At 48.5% G+C, this 22,000-nt stretch overlaps 1 protein-coding gene across 1 annotated transcript in view; it reads left to right on the plus strand.

Annotated features, from left to right (window-relative positions):
* Nucleotides 1–22,000, plus strand: part of CDH13 (cadherin 13) — a 1,257,603-nt gene that overhangs the window by 685,881 nt on the left and 549,722 nt on the right. Inside the window, exon 6 of the mRNA XM_060253738.1 lies at nucleotides 13,092–13,236. Coding sequence (XP_060109721.1) covers nucleotides 13,092–13,236 — 145 coding nt within the window. The remainder of the gene's footprint in view (nucleotides 1–13,091; nucleotides 13,237–22,000) is intronic.

Raw genomic sequence — 22,000 nt, forward strand, 5'->3', positions numbered from 1 at the left:
CACCTTTAAGACCGACGTGGTTGTATTCACGGTATAAGCTTTTGTGTGTATGCACACTTTGTCTCTCACACACACACAAGCTTTTACCATGAATAAAACTCTGTTGGTCTTAAAGATGCCACTGGTCTAAAACTTTGTTCTGTTGTTTCAAACCAACATGGCTACCCCCCACCCACCCCCGATAGTAGAAGAGTTATTGATGCAGTGTTTGTTCTCTCTCTCTCCCTCTCTCTGTTCAAAGAAGAAAAGGCAGCTCTTAGCAGACACATACCTACTTGGGTGCCCATAACGTAGTTTGTTGAGCAGTGGGAGAACTTCCAGTGTCCTGGCCTCACTGGTGGACCTCCTGATGGCACCTGGGTTTTTTTGGCCACTGTGTGACACAGAGTGTTGGGCTAGATGGTCCACTGGCCTGATCCAACATGGCTTCTCTTACGCTCTTATGTTCAGAGCATATTTCTTTATTGAAACTATGTCTGCTCCCCCCCCATCTTCAGTATAAGGTTGCCAACTCTGGGTTGACAAATTCCTGGAAATTTGGGAACGGAGGCTGGGAAGAGTGAGGTTTGGGGAGGGCCTCATCAGGGTGTAATGCCATAGAATCCACTCTCCAAAGCAGCCATTTTCTCCAAGGGAACGGATCTCTGTAATACAGAAACTAGGAATATAGATCTCCAAGCCGCACCTGAAGGTTGATTGCCAAGTAGCTCAAGATGTCTTTTGTTTGTAGAGGTGTGGTGCAATCTAAGCCACAAGGGAGAGACACAAAATGGCGACCGAAGGAAGCAGACAATGGGCAGTTGCTGGCGGGCCTGATTGAAGCCCTCTGGGGGATGGATTAGGCACATGGGCCGTATATCTGACACCCCTGATCTGAGTCTTGGGCGGGTTGGAGGGCTGCATGTGGATCCAGAGGCTTCTCAGTTGTGGGTTGGGAAATACCTGAAGATTTTGGGGAGGGGAGGGACTTCAATGGGATATGATGCCATCGAGTTCACCTTCCAAAGCAGCCATTTCCTCAAGGTGAATCGATCGGGGTCACCTGGAGATCAGGCTGGCAGCTGGTTACCGACCCTTTCCACTTTGCTGCATCTGGAGAAACTACCTGAACTGCAGTTATGGGAACTGAGAGGGGGAAAAAATGTTAAAATGTCTGTCTAATGCTCAGATCCCCAAGGGCTACTGGATTCTTGACTGACATGAGAAGTTCAGTGTGATACAGCTGCATAACTTCTATCCACCCATGTTAGTGAATACTTAAAATGCCTGAGAGCCAGTTTGGTGTAGTGGTTAAATGCCCAGACTCTTATCTGGGAGAACTGGGTTTGATTCCCCACTCCTCCACATGCAGCTGCTGGGATGGCCTTGGGTCGGCCATAGCTCTCGTAGGAGTTGTCCTTGAAAGGGCAGCTGCTGTGAGAGCCCTCTCAGCCCCACCTACCTTACAGGGTGCCTGTTGTGGTGGGGGGGGGGGAGGTTAAGGAGATTGTGACCGTTCTGAGATTCTAACCGATTTCCCACCTTTCGTCATGCTCACGTTCCTCGTCTCAGCGGGGCTTCCTTCCGATTTCACACTATCTGCCCCGGGGCTGCAGCTAGCATCAGCTTTTTTTGTGCAGCAAACAGAAACTGGTTTTTAGCTAAACTGCTAAAAAACAGTTTCTGCTTGCTGTGTGAAAACGCCAATGCTCGCTGCAGCCCCGGGGCAGATAGTGTGAAATCGGAAGGAAGCCCCGCTGAGAAGAATAACGTGAGAGCAGCGTAAGGTGAGTGGGAAATCGGTCTCTGAGATTCAGAGTATAGGGTGGGATATAAATCCAATATCATCATCATCATCTTCTTCTTCTTCTTCTGGATAGCAACTGCCAAGCAGAGTTCTTAAAAAATATCGGCCCCATTTATAGCAAAAGAATCATTAGAATTTCTTCCCATCGCAGCATTTCTGGTAATAAACAGCTCCTGCACTCCGGAGGAAGGGAGATCTTCCTGCAATATGAATTATCACATACAAATGCGGGAGTACGATGCGCGATCATAGGAAACAACAAAGAAACGCCTTCGTTCTGATAACTCTCTGGTGCTTAACGCTTGTCTGCAATAATCTCTCTCTCTCTCCCTAGCCAAACATGCAAGAGATAAAGCATGCATAATAAAAAAAAGTAGTTTCTGTCTGAGAATGAGACACTTGTTTGGTCTTCCTTGCCTTTGTGCTTTACAGAGCCCGGGGAAAAGAAGCAGAATTGTTAATAACACCTTTAATCAGCAGCAGTGACTTACTTAATGAAAGACTGAGAATTTCACCATGCGTGGTGTAGAACAGAGGTTTTTTTTTTTTTTTTTTTGTAGCAGGAACGCCTTCGCATATTAGGCCACACCCCCTGATGTAGCCAATCCTCCAAGAGCTTACAAAAAAGAGCCTTGTAAGCTCTTGGAGGATTGGCTACATCAGGGGGTGTGGCCTAATATACAAAGGAGTCCCTGCTAGAATTCCACCCCCGGGTAGAGCCCACTCCCACTGACCTCTGCCCATGTACCTCTGTCTGTCTGTCTACACGAGCTCAACTGCTGAGGATAATTCATGAAGAGCATATTATTATTATTGTATGGTGTTATGTGTAGTAGATTTGGCATCATCTAATGCTCTTTAATCTTAATTTGAGAGTTCGAAATCTGATTTTATATTCTATTTTTTTTTTTTTTTTTGCCAGTCTGGTGTAGTGGTTAAGTGCACAGACTCTTTTCTGGGAGAACTGTGTTTGATTCCCCACTCCTCCATGTACACCTGCTGATGTGACCTTGGGTCAGTCACAAGTTCTCTCAAGGCTGTTCTGCTCAACAGCAGTTTCTGTCAGAGCTCTCGCAGCCCCACCTACCTCACAGGGTGTCTGTTGTGGGGAGGGGAAGAGAAAAGAGATTTGTAAGCCGCTCTGAGACTCCTTTGGGTAGCGAAGGACAGGATATACATCCAATCTCCTCCTCCTTTTTCTTCTTCTTTTTCTTCTTCTTCAAGTGCCCTGAGCCCTGTGAACTCAGGGAAGGGTAGTATGTAAATTGAAATTATAAATAAATAAATATAGCCAGAAGATCCTAAGACTGTCTGGCAGCTGGAAGTTCTATCTCTTTTAGGGTGATGCACCACTAGGTGGCAAGCTAGATTTGTTTTTTTAAAGGCAAGTTACATTCCAAAGATGGTTGCCTACCTCTGCAGCATGACCCTGGTTTTCTTTGGAGGTCACCCTTCTATTACTAGCCAAGGCCGATCCTGCTTAAATTCCGAGATTTGACAGGATCAGGCTAGCTTGGGCTATCTGGGTGAGGGAGAGTGTGCAGATGGTACCCGGGGGTGGTGGTCCTGGTGGCAATGGCAGCAACATTGTCATCTGTGTACACTGGCCGATTCTGTCGGGGGGGGGGGAATGCAAGAAGAGCATGGTTGACAGCTAGGGTTGCCAAGTTCCCTGCAGCCTCCGGCTCTAGCTCTATGGTACCATAGAGTTTTCCTCCTAAAATGCTAGAGTGTCTGGGAAAACCATAGAATTTTCCCAGATGCTCCAACAGTGGCTGGCATGCGACGTCGCTCGTGCGATGATGTCACTTCAGAGTGGCATCATCACACTGGTGACGTCAGGGGAGGATCCCCCCACCGGCCGGATGTGGGTCGGTGGTTTGAGAACCTCCAGGGTGGCAGAATCCCCGCTCGGCCTGGGGGATTGACAGCCCCACTGATGAGAGGATTTGCAAGTGAGAAAAGGATGCATGGGCAGGTGGGGGGGCATGCAGGCATGGGGTTAAAAAGGGGGCATTGGTGTTCAGGAGACTGTGGCCCACAAGCACTGTCTGCCTGTGCCCCCCCCCCAAAAAAAATCTGGAACTGGCCCTGAAGAGCCCTGCTGGATCACACCACTGGTCCCTCTCATCCACCATCCTGTTTATTCTGCAGCCAACAGGTTATCCTGGAGATTCCGGATACAGGGCACAGAGGTCAAGAACTTCCCCGATGATCCTTTTCTAGACTGGTTTGTTTATACTAGGGGTCTGCAGTGTGGTGCTGGTGGGTGCCATAGTACCTGCTGGAACATCTCATAGGGCCTACTGGGTGTTTTAAACAGTAGGTAGAGCCCGGGGGGGTTGCCCCACAAGAATTCTGATGGGCCATTGGAGATTTGCTTGGCTATGCAGCAGCTGCAACCACAGTTCCCATAGATACCATGGCAAAACGGATCTTCCCCGTGTGACTGCAGGTAACTGTGGCGGCCGTTTTGTGTCTTGTTCCACCTCCTGCAGCAGCCCTTGGGAGCAGCCGTTTTGTGGCTATGCCCACCACACTGTGTCAGTATTCTAAAGGTGTCCACAGGCTCAAAAAGGTTGGCGACCCCTGGCTTATACCTTTCAAGACTATGATTTGAAACTGTCCTTGGTTTCTAGAACTGCTTCCATGTGGCTCCCAGATAGGGTTGCCAAGTCCGCCACTGGTACCACAGAGTTTTCCTTCCAAATTGCTAGAGCATCCGGGAAAACCAAAGAGTTCCGAGTGATGTCATCAGGAGAGGATCCCCCTGCCAGTCCAATATGGGCTGGCGGGTTGGGAACCTCCAGGTCAGGAGAATCCCTGCCCGGCCCGGGAACTTGACAGCCCTACTCCCAGATCTGTTTTCCTAATTGTTCACATCCAAAGCTTCATTGTGCTCATGGATCTAGCTTCACAACCGGGAGTCGGCAAACCTAAGCCCAGGCAACAGCCTGAAGGCATCGAATGTAGATTCATTTCTGAAACGAAAGAGGTCAGGAATGCCACCTGGGAATCTCAAGCCTACTGCTCCGATTCCTTGGAACGATGGTTTAATTAGCGGCTTAATTACCGGGAGCCAAACACTCCTGTTTTCTTGAGCGTCCGTGTCAGTCAGACGCTCAAAAAAAATATCTGAGAATTCAAACCTGTCAAACAAAGGCAGAGAGGCCCAGCACTCTCCACTTTTAGCCTTCTTAGCAACCTTGCAGTAAGGAGATGTTTGTGGGTTTGGGGTTTTTGTTGTTGTTGTAAAAACCACATTTGCCAACTCGATCTTCCCTGCTATGCTTTCCAAGAGATATGAGAGGGACCACGGGGGTCTGAAAACAATGCTGTGCCTCGTTTGTTTATCCAGTTAATCTATTCCAACTCTGCATGCCTGATATTTATGAGTTATTTATAGGTTTGCAATGAACCCTACCGGGAGACAATTAGGTCAGAATTCTAATTCCTTTGCTAAGATGGATAGCTTATTATCTCATTCGACGGTGATACATTTCACTCATGCGGGTGTTTGGCTATGCAAGGCTGGAGCATGATATTTATGTTTGAAAGAGGAAGTTGAGTCCCTTGCTTGACTGCGAGAACGATCAACCTTCTTCTGTTTGCTTTAGATCAACACCCTGCTGTATTTACGAGGTTGCTCTAACCAGAGCCCCATCTGGGTCTGGGACACGGAGAACTTTGCCACAGTCAAGTTTCCCGGCCAAATACCCCCCCCCTCCCACCCTCCCTTCCTTCCTCCCTTCCTTCCTCCCTTCCTTCCTTCCATTCTCCCTCCCTCTCTCCCTCCCTCCTCCCTCCCTTCCTTCCTTCCTCCCTCTCTCCTCCTCTCTCCCTTCCTTCCATCCTCCCTTCCTCCCTCCCTTCCTCTTTCCCTCTCTCCCTCCTTCCTCCCTTCCTTCCTTCCTCCCTCTCTCTCTCTCCTCCTCTCTCCCTTCCTCCCTACCTCCCTTCCTTCCATCCTCCTTTCCTTCCTCCCTCCCTCCCTCTCTCCCTCCCTCCTCCCTCCCTTCCTTCCTTCCTCCCTCTCTCCTCCTCTCTCCCTTCTTCCCTACCTCCCTTCCTTCCATCCTCCCTTCCTCCCTCCCTTCCTCTTTCCCTCTCTCCCTCCTTCCTCCCTTCCTTCCTTCCTTCCTCCCTCTCCTCCTCTCTCCCTTCCTCCCTACCTCCCTACCTCCCTTCCTTCCATCCTCCTTTCCTTCCTCCCTCCCTCCCTCTCTCCCTCCCTCCCTCCCTCCCTCCTCCCTCCCTTCCTTCCTTCCTTCCTCCCTCTCTCCTCCTCTCTCCCTTCTTCCCTACCTCCCTTCCTTCCATCCTCCCTTCCTCCCTCCCTTCCTCTTTCCCTCTCTCCCTCCTTCCTCCCTTCCTTCCTTCCTCCCTCTCTCTCTCTCCTCCTCTCTCCCTCTCTCCCTTCCTTCCATCCTCCTTTCCTTCCTCCCTCCCTCTCTCCCTCCTCCCTCCCTCCCTTCTTTCCTCCCTCCCTTCCTTCCTTCCTTCCTCTCTCTCTCCTCCTCTCTCCCTTCCTCCCTCCCTCCCTCCCTCCCTCTCTCCCTCCTTCCTCCCTCCCTCCCTCTCTCCTCCTCTCTCCCTTCCTCCCTCCCTCCCTCCCTCCCTCCCTCTCTCCTCCTCTCTCCCTTCCTCCCTCCCTACCACCCTCCCTCCCTCCCTCCCTCCCTCCCTCCCTCCCTTCCTTCCTTCCTTCCTTCCTTCCTTCCTTCCTTCCTTCCTTCCTTCCTTCCTTCCTTCTTTCCTTCCTTCCTTCCTTCCTTCCTTCCTTCCTTCCTTCCCTCCTTCCTTCCTTCCTTCCTTCCTTCCTTCCTTCCTTTGTGCACCTGGATATCATGGTGACCTCTGGTGTCTGACTCCTACTGGGGGCCTGGAGGATATTCAGAGAGGTAGCTGAAAGTCTGCTGCTGTTCTCTTGACTGGGTATTTCAAGGATAGTCTCCCATCCAAGTACTTGCCAGGGTCCACCCTGCTTAGCTTCCAAGATCTGACAAGATCATGCCATCAGGCCATCCAGGTCAGGTCCTGAATGAATTGTTTTGGACTGCTGGGATCAAATGTGAGCTGAGCCCCAGAACTCTGTCTTGGCACCGCCCAGTTTGAGAAGCTGGCCAGCAGAATGCCTGGTCTCTGCTAACTTTGTTTCTTTAACAAGGCCCTAAAACTAGGGTTGCCAGCTCCAGGTTAGGATACTCCTGGATATTTGGGGGTGGAGCTTCCATCTCCAGATGCAGCAGCCCTCAGAACACCAGTACTGGGAAGTTCTTGGCTTCTGTCTGTGCTGGGTTTACTTAGCCTTACAGAGAGACTGGTTGTCTGCTGTATGAAACTGAATGCTGCACAAGATGGACCACTGTTCCGATATAGCAGGGCTCTTTTTAGGTTCTTATTATTCTAACAGTCCATCTGTAGCCAGGAGACCCAGTTTGGTGTAGTGGTTAAGTGTGCGGACTCTTATCTGGGAGGACTGGGTTTAATTCTCCACTCCTCCACTTGGACCTGCTAGAATGGCCTTGGGTCAGCCATAGCTCTGACAGAGGTTGTCCTTGAAAGGGCAGCTGCTTTGAGAGCCCTCTCCAGCCCCACCCACCTCACAGGGTGTCTGTTGTGGGGGAGGAAGGTAAAGGAGGTTGTGAGCCACTCTGAGTCTCTTCAGAGTGGAGGGCGGGATATAAATCCAATATCTTCTTCTTCATCTTCTTCTGTACCCATACTGTCTACCATCTGGCAAGAACTCTTCAAGGTGTCAAGTTCCTCCTTGACCTGTTTGAGATCCTTTTTTTTTTTTATCCAGAGATGTCTGGACCTGGAACCGTGGCTGTTCTTTGTCGATTGTTGTTTTTGCATCGACTGGGGACAGAAAACCAATATCTTACTGTGACATATTCTAGGAAGTCCATATGTCAGTAGCTTTTGGACTTCCCGTGACAATTCTGCATGCCTCCTCTTCTCGTCCTCTTGTAAACTCCTCGGTCTTGGTTCTTTCTGCCCATCAAAGACAGGCTTTGTAGGTATGGCACAGTCCCTCCAGCTGACGTCACTTTGGCTTTGATTCCAATAGTTTACATCAGTCTTGAGTAAGACGTGTTTGAACTGGAGATTTTAGAATGCGGATTCCAATATCAACTAGAAATGTGTTTGCTGAATTAAGCTGTTACATTTCTATTACTTAGATCCTACAGGTTTTTGTGAATATGCTTTTTTTTTTTGCATAACTGCATCATGCAGTTTTGGTTGAAACCAGATGATACGAGGGTGTCCCCTCCTCCAGAGTTCCAAACACTGCTCAGTGTCACTGTCTTTTACCTCATTTGTAACACTACACATATGTGGACGTTTGCTAATCTATTCGTCTTTTTTTTTATTTGCCTCGGAGACATCTTTCTCTCCCAAAGCGGCGACACTTTCGGTCACACCACGTCCGTGGGAGAAAACGTCTATTTTAGCAGTATGCTCCCAAGTGAGATTCCAGTTAACTTCCCACAAGTTGCAACAGGAGAACCACCAGCATAACACATTGAAAAAAAAAAAAGTGAAGGAAGAATATTGCTTGAATTGTGAATGAAAGGTGACTTGAACACCAGGGGGTAGGGTTGCCAAGTCCTCTTCAAGTCCTGGCGGGGTATGGTACCTATGGTGCCAGAGTTTTTACCTCCCAAATAGCTAGAACATCTGGGGAAACCATGGAGTTCTCCCGGAAACGCCGAGAGCGGCCCCGCGTGCACGCCACCATTTTGATGACATCACTTCCGGGTGACGTCATCACGTCAGCAATGCAGGGGGAGGTACCCCCCACCGGCCCATTGTGGGCTGGCGAGTTGGGAACCTCCTGGGTGCGGGAATTCCTCCCCGGACTGGGGGCTTGGCAGTCCTACCAGAGGGATGAAAGATCTTAATTATAGCACCATAATCTTAAGTCTAATGTAATTTTAATGATTTTAAGGATGATTTTATAATTGAAATTGTATATGAATTTATAATTGATTTCACATGGTTTTATTGTATACTGTATTTACATGTTGTGAGCCGCCCTGAGCCTGCTTGCGGGGAGGGCGGGATACAAATAAAAAGTTGTTGTTGTTGTTGTTGTTGTTGTTGTTGTTGTTGTTGTTGTTGTTATTATTATTATTATTATTATTATCTGAAAATGCTGTGTCAATAGGAGTTGTTTTGGGTATGGATGGTTTCCAAGAAGTGTTTGTTAGTCAAGAATGTGAGGAGTATCTTGGTAGTCTAGAATGTTAGGAGTATAAATATTAAGAGATATACAAAAATATGCATGTTATTTATTATAAAGTGAATTATAAAACAGATATTAGCTCTGGTGACAGCCTCCATGAAGAAGAAAAGAAGATATTGGAATTCTACCCAACCCTTCCCTCAGAGCAGCTTACGGTCCCCTTCCTATTGGGTCCACACAGCTGTTGACCCTGAATACATAAGAACATAAGGAGAAGCCATGTTGGATCAGGCCAGTGGCCCATCCAGTCGAACATTCTGTGTCACACAGTGGCCAAAACCCAGGTGCCATCAGGAGGTCCATCAGTGGGGCCAAGACACTAGAAGCCCTCCCACTGTGCCCCCCCCCAAAGCACCAAGAATGCAGAGCATCATTGTCTCAGACATAAGAACATAAGAGAAGCCATGTTGGATCAGGCCAGTGGCCCATCCAGTCCAACATTCTGTGTCACACAGTGGCAAAAAAAAAAAAAAAAAAGTACCATCAGAAGGTCCGTCAGTGGGGCCACTCGACTTGTTGTTTCTGTTCTATCTCAAATCTCTACATCACATTATATGCTAACTTGCTTTTCAACTGTCTATAAGTTTGAATGGTTTTCTTCCATGACATTTTAACTGAAGAAATGTGCTTGCACATGAAAGCTCGTACCTTGAATAAAACTTTGCTGGACTCTGACTTTATTCTCCCCACTGCAGACACCCTGTGAGGTAGGTGGGCCGGAGAGAGGTCTTTTGAGAACTGCTCTTGAGACGATAGCTCTGAGAGAACTCTGTCTGACCCAAAGTCGCCCAGCCGGCTGTGGGGGAGTGGGGAATCAAACCCCATTCTCCTGTAAGAGTCCAGTGGTCTTAACCACTACACCTAACTGGTGTATCAAATTGTGCAGTGACAACCAAAAATGGCTGCTACTGACACTGATTTTGTGTGTTTCAGCCCATTGGCCTTCCTCAGTGGTCCAAGAAACGATATCACAGAATAGCTCCTGGCATTACAATGCAACAATAATTTCTTATAAATTGACCAAGATGAATTTCTTTGATGCTTATTGTCCATGACCAAAGGCAAAGCTATTAATCAGAGGCCTCATTCTTGATAGTTTGCTGCTGTAGCCAGGTACACTTTCCTACAGTAATGGTTCGATTGTGTACCTTTCTTGCTTGGTCAGGGGGGGAAAAAATGAAGCCAATAGTGATGTAATTGTGTTTTTCATTCCATGGAAGTCCATCTCGTTATTCAACATCAGTGATGAAAACAGGTTGTAACGGGCATGTGCGCAATGCCGTGCAAAACATGCGAAGAGTGCGAGTAAAAAAAAAAGAAAAAAAAGCCCTCTGCTTCCGTCGTTGCTACTCACCCGATATATATCACAATGTTTGATAGAGTTGAAACAGTGGCTGATTCCACATTAACCTTGCTCTGCGCCAGGCTTCCGTTTCTCTCTGCAGCAAGCTGGTGATGTCATAGAATCATAGAGTTGGAAGGGACCTCCAGGGTCATCTAGTCCAACCCCCTGCACAATGCAGGAAACTCACCAATACCTCCACCTAAATTCACAGGACCTTCATCGCTGTCAGATGGTCATCTCACCTCTGTTTCAAAACATCCAAGGAAGGAGAGCCCACCACCTCCCGAGAAAGCCTGTTCCACTGAGGAACTGCTCTAGCAGTCAGGAAGTTCTTCCTAATGTTGAGCCGGAAACTCTTTTGATTTAATGTCAACCCCTTGGATCTGGTCCTACCTTCTGGGGCAACAGAAAACAATTCCACACCATCCTTTATATCAGGGGTGGCCAACGGTAGCTCTCCAGATGTTTTTTGCCTACAACTCTCATCAGCCCCAGCCAGCATGGCCAATGGCTGGGGCTGATGGGAGATGTAGGCAAAAAAAATCTGGAGAGCTACCATTGGCCACCCTACTGTATATGACAGCCCTTCAAGGACTTGAAGATGGTGATTCCGCACCAGCGGCTCCACTCCACCATTTTTGCTCTGGGGCAACCCATGATTTACTGCACCACAGCGTAAATCTGTTTTTTCAGGAGCTCTTCAAGCCCCTCAGAACCCAGAAACAATGCAGCACTTTCAGTCCTGGGCACTCTCGAATGCCCAGGATTGAAAGCGCTGTGTTGTTTCTGAGCGCTGAGGGGTCGGAAGAACTCTCTCAGCCCCTCAGCGCCCAGAAACAACGGCACATGATGACATCATTGTGTGACGTCATCATGCCATGCTGCGTTGTTTCTGGGCACTGAGGGGCCGGGAGAGTTCTTCCAACCCCTCAGCGCCCGGAAACAACGTGCGCCCCCAAGAGGCGGTGCCTGAGGCAACTGCCGAATGTTGCCTAATGGACAGGGGTGGACAACGGTAGCTCTCCAGATGTTTTTTGCCTACAACTCCCATCAGCCCCAGCCAGCATGGCCAATGGCTGGGGCTGATGGGAGTTGTAGACAAAAAACATCTGGGGAGCCACTGTTGGCCACCCCGGCTAACGGACACGCTGGCTCTGCTTGCCCCTCCCCCCCTTTTTTTTACGGCTACAGGCAGACTTAACACAGCTACCAATCTTGGTCCATCTGAAGAAGCAAGCAGTGACTCACAAAAGCTCATCCCCTGCCACAAATTTTATTAGTTTTAAGGTGCTGCTGGACTCTGTTTCTTTTCTCCTGTGAGGTAGGTTAGGCAGGGCCAGCACTGGGGCTTTTGCCACCCCTGGAAGGCTCCACCTCCGCCCCTCCAGTGGGGGAGGGCTTCCAACGCCCGCCCAAATGTGAGCTCTTGAGGAGCCCTCCATGCCAACCCCAACCCCCGCTCGACCTCCCCGCAGTGTGGGGAAGCCAAGTGGGGCCAAATGGCCCAGTTTGCCCAGAGTGCTCCTCTTGAGTAGCCCTCCGTCCAAATGCCCACACCCCTCTCGACCTCCCCACAGTGTGGGGAAGCCAAGTGGGGCTGGATGGCCACATTTGCACAAAGGGCTCCTCTTCAGGAGTCCTCCATGCAAACGCCCACTGCCTGCTTGACCTCCCTGCGGTGCGGGGAAGCTGAGTGGGGCCCATGGCGGGTTCCTCTTGAGGAGCCCACCATGCAAAGCCCCTCCCCCCTCGACTTTCCTGCTACATGAGAAAGTCTTGGGCGGGGGAAAGAGGCGGCATGTGGCCTCTGCCTCACTCTCAGGCTGCCACCCCTGCAAGGGAAGGCAGCCTGGGAGTGAGGCCAAGCTGCATCTTTCCTCTGCCCAAGTCTCTAGCAGAGGAAAGATGCCGCGAGCTAGCTGGCATGTGGGGAGGAGGTGCCCAGGGGTGCTCCATAGGCCATTTGGCGCCCTAGGCAGCTGCCTACATAGTCTACTCACACCCGCCAGCCTTGAGGCTGTGTTGAGAGCATTTCCACATAACACATCCAGGAACATGGTTGTTTTTTGTTTTGTTTTGTTTTAATGAGTCCTGATCTTTGCTGTGTCAGGATATCTGGAGTCATGTGGAAGCACTCCAGTCAGACCGGACGTGCCACAGAGAGGAGAGTTTTCTTGTTGGTTTTGGATTTTCGTTCTCGACAGTTCTCTGGTTCCTTTCCGCTAATATCCTGTTTCTCTCCATCCCAGGCGTTCATTTTATGGGCTCACTCGCCATTTATTTTGTGCTTCGCTATGTTCCCCTTAAGGGTAATTATGCCTGAAGGAGGGTGGGGGAGAGAGAGACTTATTCTAAGCAAATATTCACTTCATTAGTATCAAATTGTGCCTCTCTTTTTTTTCCTCCCCCCTTTCCCTCATTGAATCCTGCAGCAAATTTGGCAATTCAATTGCAAAGTGCCCAACGGGGATCTCAGCGTGCACCCTCTTAGTTAGTTTTGCTTCTATCACTACAGCTCCGGTTCCAACCATTCTTGCCTTTCAGCGGAGAGCTCAGCCACCTCAAAAGCTAACCTTGCCGGGAGCTTGTTGTGGCGAAACTGCTGATATCAGCTCTTTGGGGGTATTCTTTCGCCCTCCTCCCTCCATGTTTGAAGTCTTAAAACAATCTGGCTCATGCTGCTTTTTCTCTCCCTTCCTCTCTCGCAGCTCCAAGTGGAAATCACCGACACCAGCGGCAAAAGCATAGAAGGTCCCGTCCCTCTCGACATCATCATCATTGACCAGAACGACAACAGGCCCATCTTCCGGGAAGGACCCTATGTAGGTCATGTCATGGAAGGGTCTCCTACAGGTAAACCGTCTCTGGATATGTGTCTGCCGTTTGTACCCTTTGTCTTCTGGATTTGCACTTCTTGATACAGTTTTGGAGAGCCGTTCCTCGAAGGTTCATTGTTCATTGCGATAAGTCTGGTTCGATTCCGTCGGGGGGGTCTTCAGCGTGCGGGTTGTGATCCTCCAGAGCAGGGGTGGCCAAACTTGCTTAACGTAAGAGCCACACAGAATAAACATCAGACATTTGAGAGCCCCAAGACGTGAATGTCAGATGTTTGAGAGCCGCGAGGCAGAAAGAAAGGGTGGGTAAGAAAGATGGAAAGAAAGCAGATAGATGGGAGCGGGAAGAAGAAGTGGAATGAAAGAAACCTTAACTTAAAAATGCATTCTCTGAGTGGCCGGCTAGCTTGACTTGGAAAAGCAATTTACAGAAACAAATGCCATCTCCAAGGGCTGTCCAACGGGGTTGTGGAGCTTTGAGAGCCTCACAATACGTGTGAAAGAGTCGCATGTGGCTCCAGAGCCATAGTTTGGCCACCCCTGCTCCAGAGGGTAGTGGAGTGCCAGCACCTAGGTTGTGAACATTGCCATGTTTTCCTGCTTTTTGGAAGGCTCTTACTGCTAGTGTGGTGGTGGAAGGTGCTATCAAGTAAGGGTGGCTTATGGTGATCCCAAAGGGTTTTCAAGGCAAGAGATGTTCCAAGGTGGTTCGCCGTTGCCTGCTTCTGTGTAGCAACCCTAGGCTTCTTTAATGATCTCCATCCAAGTTACTAACCAGAGCCAAGTCCGCTAAACATTTGAGAACTAGGCCATTCATGTCAGGTTTTGCTGCTACTATACATGGGTAGAGTGTCCCAAGTGTTCCCTTTGTGCAAGCTCTGAGAGAAGCAGCAGCGGGAAGAAATGAAGTTATTCAGTGCTGCAGAGGTTTCTTCCATGGTTTTGATTCCTTGGCTTGTTTCTCTTACTGTGACTTGCTTGTGGGTCTGATTGGAGCAGTCCGGGGGCATGATTCGTCCCCCGGGCCGCATTTTTGACACCCCTGGATTAGACAGTGTTAAAGGATGCCAGGAAAATACTGTGTGTGTTTAACAAAGCTGTTACATCTGCATTCCCTTTTGTTTCTGTGGGTAGCCTTGCTGGGCTGCAGTAGAACAGCTAGATTCAAGTCCAATATAAGCTTTTGAGAATAAAGACTCTCTTTATCAGAAATCTGGACACGAGGTTTCCCAAAGGCTGGGGCCAACACTAGAAAGGTCTGGTCCTGCCAGAAGCCAGACTGGTTCACGTCATTCTTCAGTCTGTGTTAAGAGTTTTGTGATTATGGCCTTACTGGAATTTCTAGTTATTCCTGACTCGTGGTCCCCCTTTCGCATCTTCGCTAGAAATTATCCTTTCCTTATGCGGAGGAGAAGATTGGCTGCCGTAAATCACTCCTTTGTTTATATAGGTGGTGACATCAGTATATTGCCCTGGACATGATCCGTCTTGCATTTTAAAATTGCACATTTTTTTAAAAAGGTTTATGGGTCTTGTTTTGAATAAATGTTTAGCAGGGCAGATGTTCCTGCGCATCGGTTGTCTTGTGAAATGACTCTTGGTCCCTTGTGATGAAAAGTCTGAGTTCCTTGATTAGAGAGGGACTGTAAAAGCTGGAGTGATATTGAACTTTTACTTGAAAAGGAAAAAAGAAACCTGCTGAAGTTGATAGTGCAAAGCGAAGCAGATCTTCAGTCAGTCAAGGTGACATTGACCAAAAAACAGGCTTGAGATTAAAATGTTGTTACTATCTGGAGCCCAAAGAATGTACAGGAGGACACGTTTTAAGAACAAATTGATTTAACGTGGTATGCACTTCCATGGGCCAAAAGCCAAAGTTGGCAGATAATGTGTCTGTGCACATACCCGCACACGTTGCTTGTGTGTGTGAAAAGCCAGGTTAAAATGCCATCAAATTAATGTCTTTGCAAATCTTTGTAAACAAGATAAATACAGTGGTCATTTGCAGCCAGGGTTATTTTTTTTTTTTTGTAGCTGGAACTCCTTTGCATGTTAGGCCACACACCCCTGATGTAGCCAACCCTCCAGGAGCTTACAGGGCTCTTAATACAGGGCCTATTGTAAACTCCAGGATGACTGGCTACATCAGGGGTGTGTGGCCTAACATGCAAAGGAGTTCCTGCTACCAAAAAAAAAGCCCTGTTTGCAGTGATTATAATTAATGATAATACAGCCTTACTACTTATGTTAAACTATCTGTCTATTTTATGTCTTCCTCTTTCCATTGGATTTAGTCCATGAGTCTTCTCTTCCCTCCTCATCTCCTCCCCCACCTTCATTTCTCTCTCCCCCACCCCATTTTATCCTTACAATGATCCCATTAGGTAGGCAGGGGTGTGTGGGTGTGAGAGAGAGAGAGACAGACAGAGAGACTGTCCCAAGGTCACCCAAGTGAACTTCATGGCGGGAACAGGGAATCGGGGATTCAAACTGGCATCTCACCAAAACGAATTGCCCCCTCCAGCTCCTACACCACTCTGGCTCGCCTTTTCAATTTGCTTAATATGAGCTAATTTAAGGCCTGTAACAAATGAGTGCTACATTGTCCTTGTTGGACCCCGTGCTTAATAGAATTAAACCTGATAAATCCAATAGCGGGATTCTCCCTCCGGAGAGTCGCCCTTGGAACTTCTTTTGTTGAGTACGGAAACATTCAAGTCAGCATCCGAAGCGTTCTCCCGGTGGTTTGAGAATTTTTTTTTTTTGATTGATTGATTGATTGATTAAAAAAACTGTCCCTCAAAATAGGGTTGCCAAGTCCCCTGCATCCCAGAGCAGTCCAAAATGTAGTCCTAAATGACTACAGTGTCACGTTCTCAGGGTGCAGGCAGGCAGGAGTCCAAAGCCAGTCCAAGGTCAAAGTCCAGGAAATCAAGCAGGAGCCAAGTCACCAATGCAGAATCGCAAACCGGAATCAGAAGTCAATGTCCAAAAGCCAAAAGGTCAGGGTGCCAAGGAAATCAAGCAGGTCAGGATCAGGGATCAGGAAGGAACGTGGATGCAAGCCAGAGAATAGACTTGTTGCTTTCACAAGGTTACCAGGTCCTGGGTGGGAGCTATATGGGAGTCTCAATCAGCCTGTTCCCTGGGTGGCAGTGACTACTGGAACTCACGGCTGAGAGATCTGAAGCATCAGCATGCCTCATGTCTTAGCTCTGAAAGTTCTTTCCGGAGCTTGCTTCGAACTCTTGAGATGGCAGGAGGAGAGCTTGGAGGAGATTGATCATCAACAGGTGACACTGGTGCCTGGAGAGTGAATGATGGGCCAGCTGCTGTTTGTTCAGCTGAGGAACTGGCTGGCAACTCTTCCAGGTCTGTTAACCCTTCCAGCTGCTCCTTGTCAGGACTCATGACAAACAGCATCCAGGGTTGAGAACCTCCCAGGTGGGGGAAACCCCGTTCGGACTGGGGACTTGGCAGCCCTAACCTCAGATATGTGCCCATTTTGCAAAGGGACTGATCTCTTTGGTCCAACTCCAGATTTGGAAATACCTGCAGATTTGAGGGTGAGAGGTCTTTAGGGAAAGGGAAGGTCCTCGGCAGGGCAATAGCCAGGATTTCATGTTTGGTGAGGCCTACAGCAGAATTTGTCGTTTGGGGGGGTGCACACGGTTTGGCGGCCCTGGGCTCTCGGCACTGTAAGCTGCTTTGAGTTCCACAAGCTAAACCCCCCGCCGTTTGCCTGGGCAGTCACAGCAGCTCCGCTCCCCCCAGCCCTTTCTTATGTGCCCCTCTCAGAGAGACAGAAACCTCTTGACTCCACCCCCTTTTGCTCTGCAAGGTGTGTTAGGGAAGGGGGGGCAGAAAGACCGGCGCAATGCTACTACTTGTTCACAGTGGCGGTGAGCAATGTCCCCTCTTAAGCTGCCAAGTCTTGTGAGCAAAAATTCCACTTTGTGAGCTACTGTATAAATTATTGTGCCCTGGGGCCATTTTTTCCTGAGCGAAGACAACAAATGGGTGAGCTGGAGGCTAAAAATCTGTGAGCTAGCTCACGCTAACTCAGCTTTGAGGGAACACTGGTGGTGAGCAAAGGGTGCCCTGCAGTGGAAGGGCCATACAGTTGGAAGGGGTTTTTGAAAGGATGGTCCCGCCCCCTGTGGGTCTCCCTGTAGCTACAGGCCTGGTCCTCAGTAGGATTGAACGTCATGCAGTCTGACTTCCAAAGCAGCCGTTGTGTTGTTGCTTAACCTCCAGATGGGGATGGAGATTTCCTGGCGTTGCAATCGATTTTCGGACTACATAAATCCCTTATTCATATTTATGTAAAACGTTTTATCCCACTTCACCTGGAGAAAATGAAGAATCGAGTCATACAATCACAGGAGGGCAGCAAATGGAGAAAATAGAGGCTTTCCTCTGTAGCTCTGCTGTGCGATTGAGCAAGCCTTGCAAAGCCTGCTGTGATGCAGAAGGAAGCAAGAGAGATGGAGAAGGAAGCAGATGACAGCCAGTTGCTCAGGGACCCGATAGGAGCTCTCCGGGGTCCTGATTTGGCCCCTGGACTGCATGTTTGATACCCCTGGTATAGGCTGCTCCTGCATTGAGGGCAGGCAGCTCTTCTTGCTGGCAACAGAGGAGAGGACTCTCAAGAATGGGTTTAAATTAAGGGCGAGAAGGTACCAGCTGGACATCAGGGTGAACCTTTTTAGACAAAGAGTTGTTCAACAGCGGAAGCAGCTACTGACGGAGGTGGTGAGAGCCCCCTCACTGGTAGTCTTTAGGCAGGGGCTGGGCAAAGACTTGTTGGGGATTCTGTAGTCTAGGGTTGCCAATCCCCAGGTGGGTAGCAAGGGAGCCCCTAAGGGTTCTGTGACCAAACCAGCCTCCTATATGCTCAACAAATTCTCATTAAAGTTTGTAACAGAAACATAAACAAACATTTAGAGCAATAAATTGTACATAAGATGAAGTCATACAATATGCATGGTCCTTGAAAAGGACAAAATAGGTGAAGTTCTATAATATGCACAGTCTTTCTTGGGACCAATACTCCTTCAAATGGTTTCAACCAAGAACTGGCAAGATAGAGTCTTCTTCACGAATCAAACTGCTGTAGAAAAAAAGGCAACAGTAGCAGGCAGCTACGAAGGCGGCGCCTCTCTGCCTCCGTTTCTCTGAAGCTTCCGCAGGCTTAATGCAAAAAATTACAAAATTGACAATGGAAATCAATCCTTCAAGTGCCATGTAAGTGATGTTTATAATGTGGTGCTCCAGCGACCTCCCCCCACTTCATGGTCATCAGAAAGCGGGGGCAGGGGGGGAGGGAAATGTCTGCAGGCCACTCCATCGTTTCCTATAGAGAGCGATTCCCATAGGGTAGAATGGAGAATTGATCTGTGGGTATTTGGGGTGCTGGGGGTGCTGTGTTTTGAAGTAGAGGCACCAAATTTTCAGCATAGCATTTGGTGCCTCTCCTCAAAACACCCGCCAAGTTTCAAAAGGATTGGACCAGGGGGTCCCATTCTATTAGCCCCCCAAAGAAGGTGTCCCTATCCTTTATTTCTAATGTAGGGGAGGCATTTAAAAGGTGTGCAGTCCCTTTCAATGTGATGGCCACAACTCACTTTGGAGTTCAGTTATGCTTGTCACAACCTTTCTCCTGGCTCCACTCCCAATGTCTCCTGGCTCCACCCCCAAAGTCCCCCGATATTTCTTGAATTGGACTTGGCAATCCTACCATAGGCCAGGGGTGTCAAAGTCATTTGTTATGAGGGCTGAATCTGACAAAAATGAGACCTTGTCGGGCCAGAGATATAAACTTTATAAAGGACACAGACAAACACAATTGAGTATTTAAAAAAAAAAAACTTAAAACAGCACTCATTAGTTTTAAAGGTACTTTCTTTGTATTTCTCCCATGTGCCCAGATCCATGGGAACTGGGTAAAGGAAGCTCTGGGTCTTCACTTCCTTCCCCAGGGGACCAAGAGGAGGAGGAGGCTCAGTCAATAGAAGGAAAAGAGGCTTGGCTCAGTAGCTCTGCTGTGCGATTGAGAGATCCTGGCAAAGCGAGCTCTGCCTCCCCCTTCCCTCCCCCAGGGAGGAGCCTCAGCCAATGGAGAAAATAGAGGCTTTGCTCTGTAGCTCCTGTGCAATTGAGCAAGCCTTGCAAAGCCAGCTCTTATGCAGAAGGAAGCAAGAGAGGGGGAGAAGGAAGCAGATGACAGCCAGTCGCTCAGGGACCTGATAGGAGCTCTCCGGGGTCGGTCGGTCGGTCTGTCTGTCTGTCTGTCTGTCTGTCTGTCTGTCTGTCTATCTATCTATCAATCTATCTATCTATCTATCTATCTATCTATCTATCTATCTATCTATCTATCTATCTATCTATCTATCTATCTTACTGTTATATTGCAATTAAAAGTAATTGTCAGGAGCCAGAATATTGCTCTTAGTAACTACCCTGTGTTTTGCATTGTAATAGTGTACTGTACGGTGCTAGCCGATTACCTTCAGTCTTGTTCGCAATGCTTATATCTCCAATAAAGTTTTCTTATTGGTGGTGGGGAGGGGGGGAGAATACAGGCCACCTGTCACTCTGGCAGGAATCCAGAGGAAAATAATCATTGGGGGGGGGGGGCTGAATCCACACTACAAGGGTAGGGTTGCCAGTTCTCCCATTATATGATTTTACCATAGAAGAGGGGGGGGGTTTGGGGGGGTATAAATCCTAGAGCATCCCATGATGTCACTTCCAGAGTTTACTAGAAATTACATCAGCTTGCCAGGGAGGAGGAGGAGATTGGATTTATACCCTTCCCCTCCCCACAACAGACCCCTTGTGAAGTAGTTGGGGCTGAGAAAGTTCTCCAAGAACTACTCTTGAGGGGAACAGCTCTATGAGAGCTATGGCTGACCCAAGGTCATTCCAGCAGCTGCAAGTGGAGGAGTGGGGAATCAAACCCGGTTCTCCCAGATAAGAGTCCGCACACTTAACCACTACACCAAACTGGCTCTTTCAGCCACCCTTTCAAGGACAACCCCTGCCAGAGTTATGACTGACCCAAGGTCATTCCAGCAGCTGCAAGTGGAGGAGTGGGGAATCAAACCCGGTTCTCCCAGATAAGAGTCGGTGCACTTAACCACTACACCAAACTGGAGCTGCTGGCATGCCAGTCGCTACCCCTTCTTTACTCCTGGAGTGTTGCTGGATGTGTCTTGGTACTCCTAAAATCAAGCACCTCTCTCCTTGCCCTCACCCTGGACTTGGAAGGATATCGTTTGCAGCTGAAAGATGGAGATACTCTTGGAGAGAAGGTGGGTATGACTGTGTGTGCATACAGGGTTTTTGTTGTAGCCGGAACTCCTTTTCATATTAGGCCACACACCCCTGATGTAGCCAATCTTCCAAGAGCTTACAGTAGGCCCTGTCAGAAAAGCCCTGTAAGGAATTCTAGCAGGACCTCCTTTGCATATTAGGCCCCACCCCCTGATGTAGCCAATCCTCCTAGAGCTTACAGTAGGCCCTGTACGAAGAGCCCTGTAAGCTCCAAGAGGACTGGCTACATCAGGGATGTGTGGCCTAATATGCAAAGGTGCTCCTCATGCATATATTTTGAAACACCCACAAAATGCTCACAGATGGCCATCAAACATTTTCAAGTGTCCAATATAGATGCCTTGCATTTCAATCAGGGAGAAATTACAGGTCAGGCGTGAGAGTGCTAATGGTATCTTCTGGCAGTAAACGCCGTACAAAAGAATCAGGCGAGGGAACTCTGAACTCACTGGGTATGCTGATTCTTCAGAAAATATCAAAGCTGGGTTCTTTCCCCTCTCCCCTCCGCATTTAGAAACTGCTTCAACAATTTTAAGTGGAGCCTCGTTTCGTTTGCCGAAGGCAATTAACGCAAATGATTCCAAACACATTTTGGCTTTTCTATCCAGCTCATGCCAAAATGTTCCTTCAGCAAAGGGGTTAAAATGGCTAATGACAAAAATTGCTGGTGAATCACTCCCCCCCCTTAAAAAGAAAAGAGAAAAAAAAAAGATGGCAGCCATTCAGCCACAATAACGAGTAGATTGCATTCCATCTAAAGAACCCCCTCAAAGCAGAACTGATGGGAAACTATCTTTAAGTAATTTGTGGGAACAAAGGGATATTTGACATGGTACATGACATGGGATTAAGAAGAGCCCTGAGGAATGCTTAGTCTTATGAAATAATACATTTGTAAAACTGGAGAAGGACCCAGGAAAGACATTAGGCTAGCTTGGCCTATATAATATGGATGAGGAGGAGGAGGAAGAAGAAGAAGAAAATGAATTTATATTCCACCCTTCACTCTGAATCTCAGAGCAGCTCACAATCTCCTTTACCTTCTTCCCCTGCAACAGACACCCTGTGAGATGGGTAGGGCTGAGACAGCTCTCCCAGAAGCTGCCCTTCCAAGGACAGCTCTGCGAGAGCTATGGCAGACCCAAGGCCATTCCAGCAGCTGCAAGTGGAGGAGTGGTGAGTCAAACCTGGTTCTCTCAGATAAGAGCCCGCACACTTAACCACTATACCAAACTGGAGGGGAGGGCTGGAGGCTCTGGGGATGAGCCTCCGCTTTGCATGCAGAAGGTCCCAGGTTCAATCCCCGGCATCTCCAGTTGAACCACGCAGTGGCTGCTCTCTGATCCCTTTCCCAGTGCCCAAGTGTTTCTAGAAAGTGGGCAGGTCCAGGTGAGGCTTTTGCCCAGCAAGGTTTCTGATTGGCTATACAGATTTTGTTTTTTTAA

Source organism: Heteronotia binoei, chromosome 14 (genome assembly GCF_032191835.1).
Source record: "Heteronotia binoei isolate CCM8104 ecotype False Entrance Well chromosome 14, APGP_CSIRO_Hbin_v1, whole genome shotgun sequence".
Taxonomy (NCBI): Eukaryota; Metazoa; Chordata; class Lepidosauria; order Squamata; family Gekkonidae; genus Heteronotia; species Heteronotia binoei.